The 13,315-nt window shown below is 38.6% G+C and overlaps 2 protein-coding genes across 2 annotated transcripts; both read right to left on the bottom strand.

Moving 5' to 3' along the window:
• Positions 1-3,989: 3,989 nt before the first annotated feature.
• Positions 3,990-4,931, bottom strand: LOC126501766 (olfactory receptor 11). The gene has a single exon (XM_050142619.1). It carries the CDS (start codon positions 4,929-4,931, stop codon positions 3,990-3,992), a length of 942 nt encoding a protein of 313 aa, XP_049998576.1.
• A 7,430-nt stretch (positions 4,932-12,361) lies between these two features.
• Positions 12,362-13,315, bottom strand: LOC126501760 (putative olfactory receptor 2W6). The gene has a single exon (XM_050142611.1). It carries the CDS (start codon positions 13,313-13,315, stop codon positions 12,362-12,364), a length of 954 nt encoding a protein of 317 aa, XP_049998568.1.

The following is a 13,315-nucleotide window of genomic DNA, read 5'->3' as shown; positions in this document are numbered from 1 at the left end:
TGGCAAAAAAAAAAAAAAAAAAAAGGAAAAAGAAAATATATCGAAATGATCAGTGCCTTGTCTAGTCATCATCAGAGAAGTTCCTCCCACAGCAGATGGGAGCTGGTCCAGAGACCCACAGCCAGATACTATATACCGAGATAGAATCTAAATTGCAGGTCTCCATTGGGTTCCTTCTCTCAGAGCACAGGGAATCCTGTGGAAGAGAGGAAAAAAAGGCTGTAGGAGTCAGAGGGGATGAACTATACCAGGAAAACATGGCCCCCTGAATCAACTAAGCAGGACAGAAAGGACTTACAGAGACAGAAGCAAAAAGTAAGGGGCCTGCACCTATCCACATCAGCTCTTCTGATCTTCTGTGTGTGCTATTACTGTTAGCTTGGTGGTTTTTTTTTTTTTTTTTTTTTACACCTTACAGTGGGTGCGGGCATGTCTCTGATTCTTTTACCTGCTCTTTCGACACTTTTAGTCCAGTTGGTTTGCCTTGTCCAGTCTTGGTATGAGGGCTTTTACCTTGTTTTACTATAGTTTGTTTGGTTGTTGTTTCTTGGAGTCTTGCTCTTTTCTGAAGGGAAATAGGGGGGAGGGGATCTGGGGGAGAGGAGAGGTGTGGGAACTGGGAGGAGTGGAGAGAGGGGAAGCTATGGTTGGTATGTATTGTATGAGAGAAGAACCTATTTAAAAAATAAAACAGAAATCTAATTCTGAACTTGCCTTATCATAAATTGCTTTTTGTATATGGAAGAGAATCAACCTATAATTTGTTCTTATTAGCTGAACAAGTGCATCTAGTTTGTGTTCATTTCTGTAGCACTAAATGTCCAAATGTCCATATGCATACATAGTTAGATTCTGAATTACGTGCATTCTGCAGAAAACCACCAATCTGTTCTTTATCAGTGTTACTGTGTGTTCAAAGTGTAATTGTATGTCTGATTTGGTGACATAATAACAAAATATAAAAAGATGGTGTCATTTTTATTAGTAAATTGCAAATCAAAATAACAAAGAACAACAACACATACCTATTCAATGATGAAATAAGAAGTTTTAGAAAAAGATATTGATGATGGTTACAGGACACTTTGAACACACAATAATACTGATATGTTTTAATATGGTTACAATGGTAAATATACTAGCTATATACAATAAAAATAATTAAAGTCCAAATATTTATGTAACATTTTCAATATTATTATAATGATAAAAAACAGATTTTAAAGTTGAAATGTATTTTCATACTATTGACTTAGAAGGCTTTTGTATAGTTTGGATATAAAGTCTTTATGAGATATGCATTTTACAATATTTTGTCCTAATCCCTATTTTTTGGCAAAGTTTAATTTTTAATTTGGGTTATAGCTACCAGTCTTCTTTCATACATTGTGACTTAGGTGATGTATCTAGGAATTAATAGCAAAAGCTAGGATGGAATAGATTTTAAAAATGTTTTTCTTGGAATTTTTACTTTTTAAAGATAGATCTATAATCAGTTTTGAATAGACAGCTTATATCTAGTTTCATGTTTTTGCATATAACTGATCAATTACTCTAGTATGGATGATTGAAAAGATTGATAATTCCTTTGTCAATAGTCAGTTGATTGTGCATGTATGAATGTACTCCTGACTCTTTATTCTGGTCCTTTGATATGTATGGTTTATTATTTTGCCAACACTGGGCAGACTTGATTACTGAAATATATATAGTAAGTCTTCAAATTGAGTAAGATGGGCTTTTATCATATTTTTAATATTTTATATATTTTCATTTTCCAGTTAATATTTAGTATTATACAGTAATACCTGTGAGTTCTCTTACTGAAATTTGATTTGAATTGCACTACAGCTACAGGTTTTGGGAAGCCAAGCCTTAGCAATATTGAATCGTGTAATCCATTAATATGGAATGTATCAATGACACAAGCAATCAAAAGAAATTTAACTGGCATTTATAGAACTCTCCACACAATGCCAGAGCATGTATTTGTTGACAGAGGTTTCTGTCTCGCCCGGTCCCTCAGTCATTCAGTCCCCAAAAAACACACAGAGGCTTATGCTAATTATAAACTGGTTGGTGCTAGTTGGCTTATTAGCTCAGGTTTATTACTAACTAATTCTTACAACTTAAATTAACCTATAATTCTTATCTATGTTTAGCCACATAGCTTGGTACCTTTTCTCAGTGCAGCATTTTCATCTTGCTTCCTCTGCATCTGAGTAGCGACTGTAGACGGAACCTTTCCTCTTTCCACAATTCTTCTAGTCTGGTCACCCTGCCTATACTTCCTGCCTGGATACTGGTCATCAGTATTTTATTAAACCAATACATGTGACAAATTTTTATGGGGTACAAGAGCATCATCCCTCAGAAAATATTCTTTTCAAGCATTCGTGGAGCCTTTACAAATATTTAGCCAAGTCAATCTGATAAAACTAAATACCGTGCACTGGATACTTTATGAATGACAGAAGCTTATCTTTCACAGTTAGTCCTAGAGGTTAAGAAATTCAAAGTTGAAATGAGGTCAGAATCACCATCTGATTGATAGGTGGTGTCTTCTTTAGTAAATTGTTTGGGTTTGGGAAGTGAAACAGGGAATGTCTATTTGTGTGAACTTGTTTTCTCTTGGGGATGATGAAAGTATCTTAAAATTAGACTGTGATGACATTGATTTTCTTCTGTGAGCACACTAAAAACCATTAAAGGAAGACATTTTATTGTGTGATGATTATATTTTAATAAAGACATTTAGAAAGAACATGAAAAGTCATATGTTGAGAGAAAAATAACTATTGAAAATGTTTGACAGGGACTAATTACCTGAAAGAAAGAGATGATCTAAGTCAAAAGAGTCAGCTGTAAAAAGGGACACATTAGAAGAGACACCAAGGAAATTCAGGATAGCATAAAGTTATACTTTAAAAACTGGTATTGCATTAAATTAGAAAATCTAAGAGAAATGGAAACATTTCTAGATTCACCCAAACCACAAAGTTAAACTGAAAAGAGATCAACAATTTAAACAGATTCACAAAAACATGGAGATTGAGACAGAGATAAAAAGTCTTCTGGTTAAAGAAAGCTCAGGCCCAGAATAATTCACTGTAGAGCTCCAGGGGACTTTCAAAGAACCAAGACTTGTTAAATTATTAAAAATAGAAGTACATGGGGCACTTTTAAGTTCCCTTGATAAAGCCAGTATTACTCTAAGACTAAGACAAGGTAAGACCCTCCCCCTCCACAGAACCCTACAGGCCAATGTCCCTCATTAACATAGATGCAGAAATAATTTATAAAGTACTTGCAACCGAACTGCAGGCATATGAAAGAGACCACTCACCATGGTCAAGTTGACTTTATTCTACAAGGATGGTTCAACAGATATAAGTCAACAAATATAATAAATCATGTCAGTAGACATGCAGACAAAATTCTAATGATTATCACAATAGAAGCAGAAAATGCTGCTTTTGGCAAAATCCAGCATGCTTTCATAATAGAAAACCTAGAGAGAATAGGAATGGAGGGAACATGTACAATGCGATCAAGGGTACAGATGACAAACCCATAACCAACATCATTCTAACAAAAAAAAAAAAGCTCTGAGAAATCCAACTAAAATCAGGAGGAAGCCCACTATCACTACACCCTTTCCATATAGGGTTGAAGGAGCTATGAAAGCTGCCAGTGATACCTTCCCCTGATGAATAGTGAGACAAAGATGTTCCAACACATCTTCCACAGAGTAAAAGGGTTGCAATGTGCTGTTTATGAGATGACTTAAAGATTTAGGCTCAGGGATAAAGCTGAATTCAGAGTTCTCAACAACAATCTAAACACATTTATCAACACTGGGGAAGTTCAGGGTTCAAGCCTCTGAAGAAAAATGTGCCACAGTGCAGTTAGAGGACCGCATTTCTCCATCAGCCCAACAGGAAGAGGAGAGCAGCCCGGTGCCCCTTAGCTTATCTTTCCAATATCATTTAATTCTTGGTTAAGAAGACTCTCTTGACCAGTCTTTTAAAGGCTTCCTTTACCTCTTTGTTCCTAAGTGTGTAGATTAGGGGGTTCAGCATGGGGGCAATAATTCCATAGAAGAGGGAAACCATCTTCCTTGGGTCCTTGGAGTGGGAGGAAGGTGGTAGTAGGTACATGGAAACAGCAGTGCCATAAAACAGTGAGACCACTATTAGATGGGAGCCACAGGTCCCAAAGGCTTTCTGTCGCCCCTCCGCAGACTGGATTTTCAAGATGGCTTGGGCAATAAAAGCATACGAGATAAGGATGAGTGTCAGAGGTACCAAATGGAAGATCACACTGACAAAGAATAGTTCGGTCTCATTTGCAGTTGTATCAACACAGGACAACTTGAGCAGTGCAGGCACTTCACAGAGAAAGTGGTCTATGATATAGCGGCCACACCGTGGCAGCTGGAAAGTCAGGATGGACAGCCACACTGCGTTTCCAAAGCCAATGATCCAGGATACAGATGCCAACTGGAGGCAGAGCCTCTGGTGCATGATGACCGAGTAGTGGAGAGGCCGGCAGATGGCTACAAACCTGTCGAAGGACATGACTGGTAGCAGAACGCACTCAGTAGCCCCCAAGGCCAGGAACATGAAAAGCTGGACCACACAGCCACCGTAACTGATAACTTTCCTAATGCTGTGTAAATTTACCAGCATTTGTGGAACTGTGCATGTGATATAACAAAGATCTATGACTGACAGATTAGTTAAAAAGAAGTACATGGGAGTGTGGAGTTTAGGGTCCAAACGGGACACCAGAATGATGTTGAGATTTCCAATGATGGTTACTATGTAAGAAGTCAAGAAGACCACAAAGAGTGGAAACTCCAGCCATGGTTGATCTGAGAAACCTAAGAGAACAAACTCTTCTATGATGCTCTCGTTTGCCCAACTCATGATTAATGTTTTAACTTATGGTTTCCTGAAACATAAAAATTCAGGATGTCAATTTACATATATTAACTATTCTATATTTAACATGTATTTATTAACTCTTATAGTTCTTTATAATCATGTTTATTAACTGTTTCAATTACATATTCTTTACTACAAGTTTGAAGACATTTAAATAACTGGCATTGCATGTAGCATACAAAAATACAGTTGAGATTACAGTTGAACCAGTTACCTAGCTATTTCCAAAGTTTCTATATCCACACCCACGCATCTGAACTGAAAGCTATATTTTAAAAACTAAATTCTCGACTTAGACAAGTTGTATAAGGTTTGTTCTTTGACTCTTTGACATTTGGTTTATTTTTTGTTTATAGTAGTTCCTATATAGCTATTAGCAGGAAGATTTAGACATAATCCCTATCACATTCTTAACTGTAAATGTCGAAACTGCTGAAGAACTTGAGGTATATTAGAGAGTTTTAGTAAAAACATGAGCCTGTCATAAAGGCAGACCTGCTGACCAATAGAATCGAGGGTCCACACTCCAGTAAAAATAGTTTTTTGATAAAGAAACCAGTGACAAACATTAAAGGATATCTATATCTATATCTATATCTATATCTATCTATCTATCTATCTATCTATCTATCTATCTATCTATCTATCTATCTAATCTATCTATCTAATCTTCAAGCAAACTTGGTAGCTATATATAGAATGAAAATTGATCTTGATCTCTCACACTGCACAAAAATCAAGTCCATATGTACCATGACTTCAACATAAGGCCTGATATTCGGATAGAGGAGAAAGGGAATATGATTAAACTCTTTGGGATGGAACAGGACTTTCTGAACAGAATCCTGATGCATAGACATTAAGATGAACACATAATAAATGTGACCTCATGAAACAAAAAAAAATCTATGTACAGCAAAAGACACCGTCATTCCAGTGAAGGGGTAGTTTACAGATTGAGAAGCTTTTTCTTAACCAGGTAGGTATACATCTGACAGCAGGGATGGTATCTAAAAATGCAAAGAACTAAAAAGAAAAAAACTAAACAACAAGAAGATAAATAACTCAGTTTAAAAATGGGGCAATGAACTAAACAGAAAATAGGCAGTCAAGGGACAGAGGAAGGAAAGAAGAAGAGAAAGAAGGAAAATACTGCCACTGGAAGGAATTCTGAACAGGACACAAGGATGGGTAAGGAGAGATGCCACAACTTTGGGGTTTTCTGAGTATCTCAGGGCTTTAAAGTGCCAGGAAACTCCTATAACTAAAGTGATGTTATTCCATGGTCCCTCCAAGGACTGCTAAGGGCATTCTGCTGTCCTGTTCTATCAGTAATAAGACTCACCCATCCTTAGAAGTGTTCTTGTTTAGATGAAAAGCTGTAGGTTCTCCCTAAATATAATATGAAAGAGGTGCATAGCCTCAAATATTAGTCAGAAAGTGATTCATTAAATGGATGTAACTTCTGGGTCAGTGGCCTTTCCAGACCATTCCTCAGTATGGCATTTATTTGCTAGAATTCAGTGCCAAACAGACTCTGCAATAAGCTCTGGTAGATAAGAAGACAATACTTTCTCATACGTAATAGGTCAGTTAATTACAAAAGCAACGAGCGTCCTCCTGTCATTGTGAAATGACTGTGTGGGGGCATTTGACAGCACAGGGACTATCCCCCCCCCCCCCCATGATCCACAGTAGTTAGAGCACTATGCAGGGACAGGTCGTTGCTGGGAAAGACAGGGAGACATCAAAAGAGAGGGCTGAAGGCAATGCAGAGGGGAGATTGCAGTGCTTCTAAGTATTATATTGAACTATTCTCACTTCAGAGCCAAGTTTTGCCATTTTGCAAACACTCTGTGATATTGATTAAATTCATTATAAAAAGGAAATTGTTTTAATAAAGCTAAAGTATCCTTTTGTACTAAGAAAGTTTAAGCACCTTGCATTGTTAGTATTATCAGTGTGTGGAAATGGAAAGACTTGTTAACAACTGAAACACACCCGGAACTTTCTGCTTTGACATTCTAGCACAGAAGTCAGGTGCTATCATCCACCTGAGAGCTCCTGCAAGGGAGTTCCCTGTCTGAGCTGAGAGGCGAAAGGACACACAACCAGCCTCTCTGCTCCTGAGCGGTGTCTGCAGAGACACCCTTTCTCAGCACTCAGGGCTGGAAAACTTTTCAGATACTAGACTGAACTTCCCCCTTTCCAGCTGGAGTGTAAGGATAAATGACAAGAGCAATTTTTCATCCAACATCCTAATTTAGGTTTAAAAACTATCAAAGCTGGCTGCTTTTTCTCTGTTTTGAAAGACCAAGTTGAGGGCAAATCTAAATTTAACGTTCACAGACACTACTTCATAAGCTGTGGGTAACAAAAGGTTAGGACACAAGGCTGCTGTGCTCCTGAGTTTGTTTCCCAGCAGAGAAGAAGCAAGTACTCCCAGATTCCAACTATAAGAAAAACAAACAGAGTGAAGAAACTAAGACTGAGCCTAATGTTTCTAAATGTTAAGGTAAATGATTTATAAGATAAATGGTCCCCAAATTTCAGTTTGTCTTTTTCCAGTATATTTTATACAATGTTTTAAGAAAGTGTTCTACATACCCCACTTGGAACCTTAGGGACAGGATGGTTTGTGTCTTTGCGCTAGCTCAAGGAACTTTGAATTCCAAATGGACTCATTAGAAGTATGCAGACCCAATAATGTCTTCACAAGCTCTCGTCAACATCAGCCTGATGGGATGAACTGCTCCACTCTTTGGTAGCAAGTTATAAATAAGTTCTTCACTCAGGAGTAACTCAGGAAATAAGGGAATAGTAAAGTCTTGTGGGTAACTGGGGCATGTATTTTCTGGCATTGCATCGCAGAGTGGGCATTCACTGATCTTTTCAAAGTCCTCCCCGTCAGGACTGCAGAGTAAATGGCTAGACAGAGATTCCTCAGTGCTGCTCTGGGCTCTGACTTGTTCAAAAGGGTGGCAACTCTTGTTATAACCAAGGATGATGCCCAGTGGGGTTCTCTGGGAATCAGCGCTTCCCCTTTCACACACATTTTGCTCTGCAGTGCTATTCCTTTGGGGACCTTCTCCTCCACTGTGTCCAAGACAAAAGGGATGACAATAGGGACTACAATACTTTATGCAGTAAAGATGCAAATTTGTGCCATCAATGCAGCAAATTTTCCTTTTGTTAAAGGTGCCAAGAGAATTCTGTGAAGCTACGGAGAACTATGGATTTGCTATGGAATTGGATCTGAGATCAATGTTTATACAGTGGACATCCACGAATTTCCTATAGACATGTTTTTATTTCCTTAGTTCAGAGAAGGCTACTTTTGTTTCTTACATAGCCAAATAATTCTTTTCTTTCTTAGGTTTTGCTTAGTTAAGCTGTTTCTCTGTTCAATGAAGTTTCTTACATTTTTTTACAAGCTTAATAAATTGAATTTTGATAATCTTCTCTAGTCGAGATTTATTTTATATGTTCTAATACATAGTCTCATATCAATTTTTCAAATGAATAGGTACAAGAAAAATAAAGTATGTCTTATTACTCCAGATTCTGTAAACAATATAGTAGTAAAGGGCTAAAATTATTAATACAGGATTCAGATTGCAAATCTACCTGAGTAGGAATTAATTTTCTGAATAGTCAAGGAAATATAATAAAGATAAGTCATCTACTACAAAAGGGAAGGTAGTCAGCAGACCTCGTATTACCGGTACTGCTGACGGAGAAAAGAGTTCTCACAAAATGTTGTTTCCTGGCCTTCTAAATGTGAAAAGAACAATCTTAAAGACACATACCTATTACCCAGCAATGGAAATCTAACGTGTAACATGAATTACTTGTAGTTAAAGATGGAATAAAGCAAACATTTTGTTGAAGCCATGTTTATAATGACAAAATATGGGAGGCAGAGAATCTCTCTCAATAGGGAATGGACTAAATTCTAATCACTAGTAGTCAGAAGTACTCAAGTGTGATATTGTTGAGTGATAGAAAAATAAACTTCATAGTGTTAATTATGAAATAGTCACCCAACTGATCTAAACATACTTTATGCTCCCTTTTTATAGAATTTTCTGGGTTGTCCTCTCATCATTGAGGAAAACTGATGCAGACACAAAGAAAGCATCAGCAAGTCATGTCTGTTTGAGTAAAACTACTTGCCTGGACAGGGGTGGAACACACAAAAGAGAAGGGCAGCTGTAGATCTCAGGAGACGTTTTATTATTTTATTTTATTTTTTTTACCTTTTCTGCTCAAATAATCCACTCCTCTTCTTTTTAACTGGTGGCTTTAAAATATGCTATTGCAATTTTATACACATTTTATTTATTGCCTATATATGTGTGTGCGTGTACTTGCATTGTCCTGCACATCCTGCTGTGTGTGTGTGTGTGTGTGTGTGTGTGTGTGTGCCAGAGGACGACTAGTGAGTAGTTCTCTCCTTCTACCTTGTAAATCCTGGGGATTGAACTGAGGTCATCAGGTTTGATGGCAGGCACCTTTGCCTGCTGAGCCATGTTGGTAGACTGAACTGCCAATTTTAGAGCTTATGTCTTCCCATGTATATTCCCATCGGCAGTAGTTTGAAATAGAAGCTCTTTACTTTCTTTTTAGCATGAATGTCAACAATGTGTGAATGGGTCTAATGTCCCATGACTTGGTCTCATAATACTTGACTCTAATATCCTGTTGCCACACAGATGACCCCTTTCTGGCCATTGCTGAAATGTCTCCTTAATACTTTCAAGTATCAATGTATGGATATTTTTATTCTGCTACTGTGATATATGTAAAAGTTTATAATAGGATTTCATGTCCTTATTCATATTTTATTGTAAGAAAAAAACAATTAGAAAAGACCTCACAGAACTCCCATGATTTTATCAGCCCGAACCTTAACATCTATTCTTAGACACGAGCCTTCATCTTACACTGTGAACGCTTGCCACTACTCAAATCACTTGAATTTCATGGACCTTTCTTGTGTTTGCCTACTTAAATCCTCATTCTTACAAATTTTCTACCTTTGTATGTCATTATTTTGTGGCTAGATCATTATCTTTTTATCTTATAAGCATGCTATAATATCTCTCATCTTAAAAATTCTCTCCTTTATCCTACAACCTTGCTGACATTTCCCCCTTCCTCTGCTCTTCTTTTCAGTTTGCCTCCAACAGGAGATTCACCTGGATTGCCGGCCTCTCAGAAGTTCCCTGCCTGTCTCTCACATTCTCTACTCAGAGTTCCTACAGTGATTTCACTTGTGTGGGTTTGTTGGTTCTCACAGGACTAAACCAAAGGCTTGGTTTTCAGGTCCTACCTCACTTGGCCAGTGAGCCACATTTGACAGCGTTGCTCATATTTTCCTTCTGGAAACACCTTTCTTTTCAGGATGGCCCCTGCTCCTGATCCCCTCCTACTTCTCCCTCCCTCATTTTGACTCCTTCTCAACATCCCGATCTAAAAGTTGTACATACTGCTACCTCTGCTGGGAACACTCTCCTCAATTGTCTGCCCGTTGCTTCCTCATCTCTGTCGTACAGAACTTGGCTGGAATGTGCTTCCTGATGCCTTGCTCAGCACAGTCCCGGTGATCTTTATGACCAAGTGCCCGTCTTTTGAAAACATTAATTGGTAAGGATGACTCATGAATAGTGAAAGGAAAAACTCATAGAGCATAAGATAAGATGTTTCTTCTATACTTTATTTTGAATGATATTCTACAATGTTCATAAGAGGATAGGGTATTTTTAATTTATACTACTTTATGCTAAGTAGTCTACTTTGTAAATTCGTCTATAAACTGCTGGACTGTGGGAACATTAATAAGACACAGTGATGTTTTCATCATGAGTTCTCACATTGTTAGTCCCTGTAACCAATTTCAGGGCTATTAAATATTTTAGAGAAAAATGTGGTTAAAAAAAGCCTAATGGGAAATGAATTTATCTGGAATTCCATTAAAGGGCTTACAAAATCAGTGTTTCGATAGAAATATCTATTCTGTCTTTTAATATCTTCTTTTACATATAGTAAGACTTTGTTGTCAATTAAAAAACAACAACTTGGGGCTGGAGAGATGGCTCAGAGGTTAAGAGCATTGCCTGCTCTTCCAAAGGTCCTGAGTTCAATTCCCAGCAACCACATGGTGGCTCACAACCATCTGTAATGGGTTCTGGTGCCCTCTTCTGGCCTGCAGGCATACACACAGACAGAATAGTGTATACATAATAAATAAATAAATATTTTAAAAAAACAACAACAACTTAAGGGTTTAATTTGGCTTATAGTTTATTTTGGTTGATATGCCAACATGGCGGGGAAAACATGGTAGCAATATCATCATGTATGAGAGTGTGGCTGGGTCTCCTCACCACCTCACACATCTGTAGAACAGAAAGCAGGAAGTAGATAAGGAGGTGGAGTAAGGCTGTAAAATCTCAAGACCAGATCTCACTGACTTACTTCCTGTAGTGAAGCTCCATTCCCACAAGGCCTCACAACTTTACAACACAGTGCCACCAGCTGGGGCCCACACACTGCAGCCTGTGGTGCATATTTAAATAAATACAATATAAACTGCTTAAATTAATCACCATGAAAGCAGGGGAGGCTCTGCTGCCAGTAATATATACATGAATGGACCAATAGTCAGAGAATAACCAATACCAACATTGCAACATTTGCCACAATTCATCTCATTTCTTCCTTCATACATTCAAAATATTTTCATAACATAAGGGAACCAAACATTTGAAGCACGAAGATCCTTCTGCCATCTCTTGGTAGTGACAGGCAGATTAAATATTAGCAAGAACTTTCTCCTCTTAATCTTGCTTTATATATTTTCTTCTTTAGTCTCTCTTGTTTAAAAGTCAAACACAAATCTTTAAGGTCAATTATGTGTGTCTGTGATTTAAACTATACAGACTCTGTGAGTCAATTACAGTGTTGGAGATATTAAAGCCATATGGTTGAACTAATTGTTTTAGCTCTTGGGTAGGCATTTGGCACTAGAAAAGCACATTGGAATTTTCTAGAAAATAACTCGTGTTTCTTCTGTTTTATTTCTAAGATCTTTCCTTTCATATCTGTTAAGGACCCACTAGGCACAGTCATTGTAGTTTGTTGTTGTTGTTTAAAGTGGTGATGACATTGCCAGTAGATATTTTGCAAAGATTGATTATTGTTTTATTCAAGTTAGAATCCCTTGGTTATGAACTTGAGAAACTTGAGAAGACCCAATGCTTTTCCATATAGGAGGGGTATCATATTCCCTCAACCCATCTTTTGTCATTAAGTGTTCATTCTATCTGTAATTATACGACCATCCCTAGGTCTAATCATATATAAAGAAGGTGGTTAAAAAGACAAAACCTATACTTGGTTATTCCTTGCTATAGGTCTGTGCTCCCCTTCCCTAGCACTTTCTTTATGGCCTCTTTGACATCTTTGTTTCTCAGAGTATAGATCAGGGGGTTAACAGTAGGTGTGACAATGGTGTAGAAAAGAGTGAGGAACTTGCCCTGGTCCTGGGAGTAGGTGTTTGCCGGCCGGAGGTACATGTATATAATAGTGCCGTAGAAGAGAGAGACAACGATTAAGTGGGAGCTGCAGGTGTTGAAGGCTTTCTTTCGTCCCGCAGCTGACTTGATCCTAAGCACTGCCCGGGCGATGTAACCGTAGGAGATAAGAATGAGAATAAGCGGTGCCAAGATGATAAAAATCGCCAAGGCAAAAGCCAGGGCCTCCAGGGCCGTAGTGTCCACACAGGCCATGCCAATCAGCGCTGGCATCTCACAGAGAAAGTGGTCCACCCGCCTGTGCCCACAGCGGGGCAGCATCAACGTCTGGGGTGCCATTATGAGAGAATTGCCGAAGCCGCTCAACCATGCCACAGAAGCCAGCTGCCCGCAGAGGCGAGGGTGCATGATGACGGTGTAGTGCAGGGGCCTGCAGACAGCAGCATAACGGTCATACGCCATGACAGCCAGCAGGACACATTCTACCCCTCCCAAGGCTAAGACGAAGTATAGCTGAATAGCGCAACCCACGTAGCTGATGGTCTTGTCTGGACCCCAGAGGTTATACAGCATCTGTGGGATGGAGCCCGTGGTGAAACACATGTCCAGGAACGAGAGGTTGGCCAGAAAGAAATACATGGGTGTGTGCAGCCGGGAATCCAGGGCCGAAAGCAAGATGATGGTCATGTTACCAAGTAAAGTCAGCAGATAAAAGGAGAGAACTATGACGAAGAGGATCAGCTCTAGGCGAGGACGGTCAGAGAAGCCCACCAGGATGAAGCCCCCAATAGAGCTCCTGTTGTTTTTTTCCATCACCTGTGACCACAT

Source organism: Alexandromys fortis, unplaced genomic scaffold, assembly GCF_014885135.2.
Source record: "Alexandromys fortis isolate MF-2015 unplaced genomic scaffold, M_Fortis_MF-2015_v1.1 scaffold_5, whole genome shotgun sequence".
NCBI lineage: Eukaryota > Metazoa > Chordata > Mammalia > Rodentia > Cricetidae > Alexandromys > Alexandromys fortis.
The sequence above is the reverse complement of the archived record's forward strand: the minus strand, read 5'-3'. Positions and strand labels throughout refer to the sequence as shown.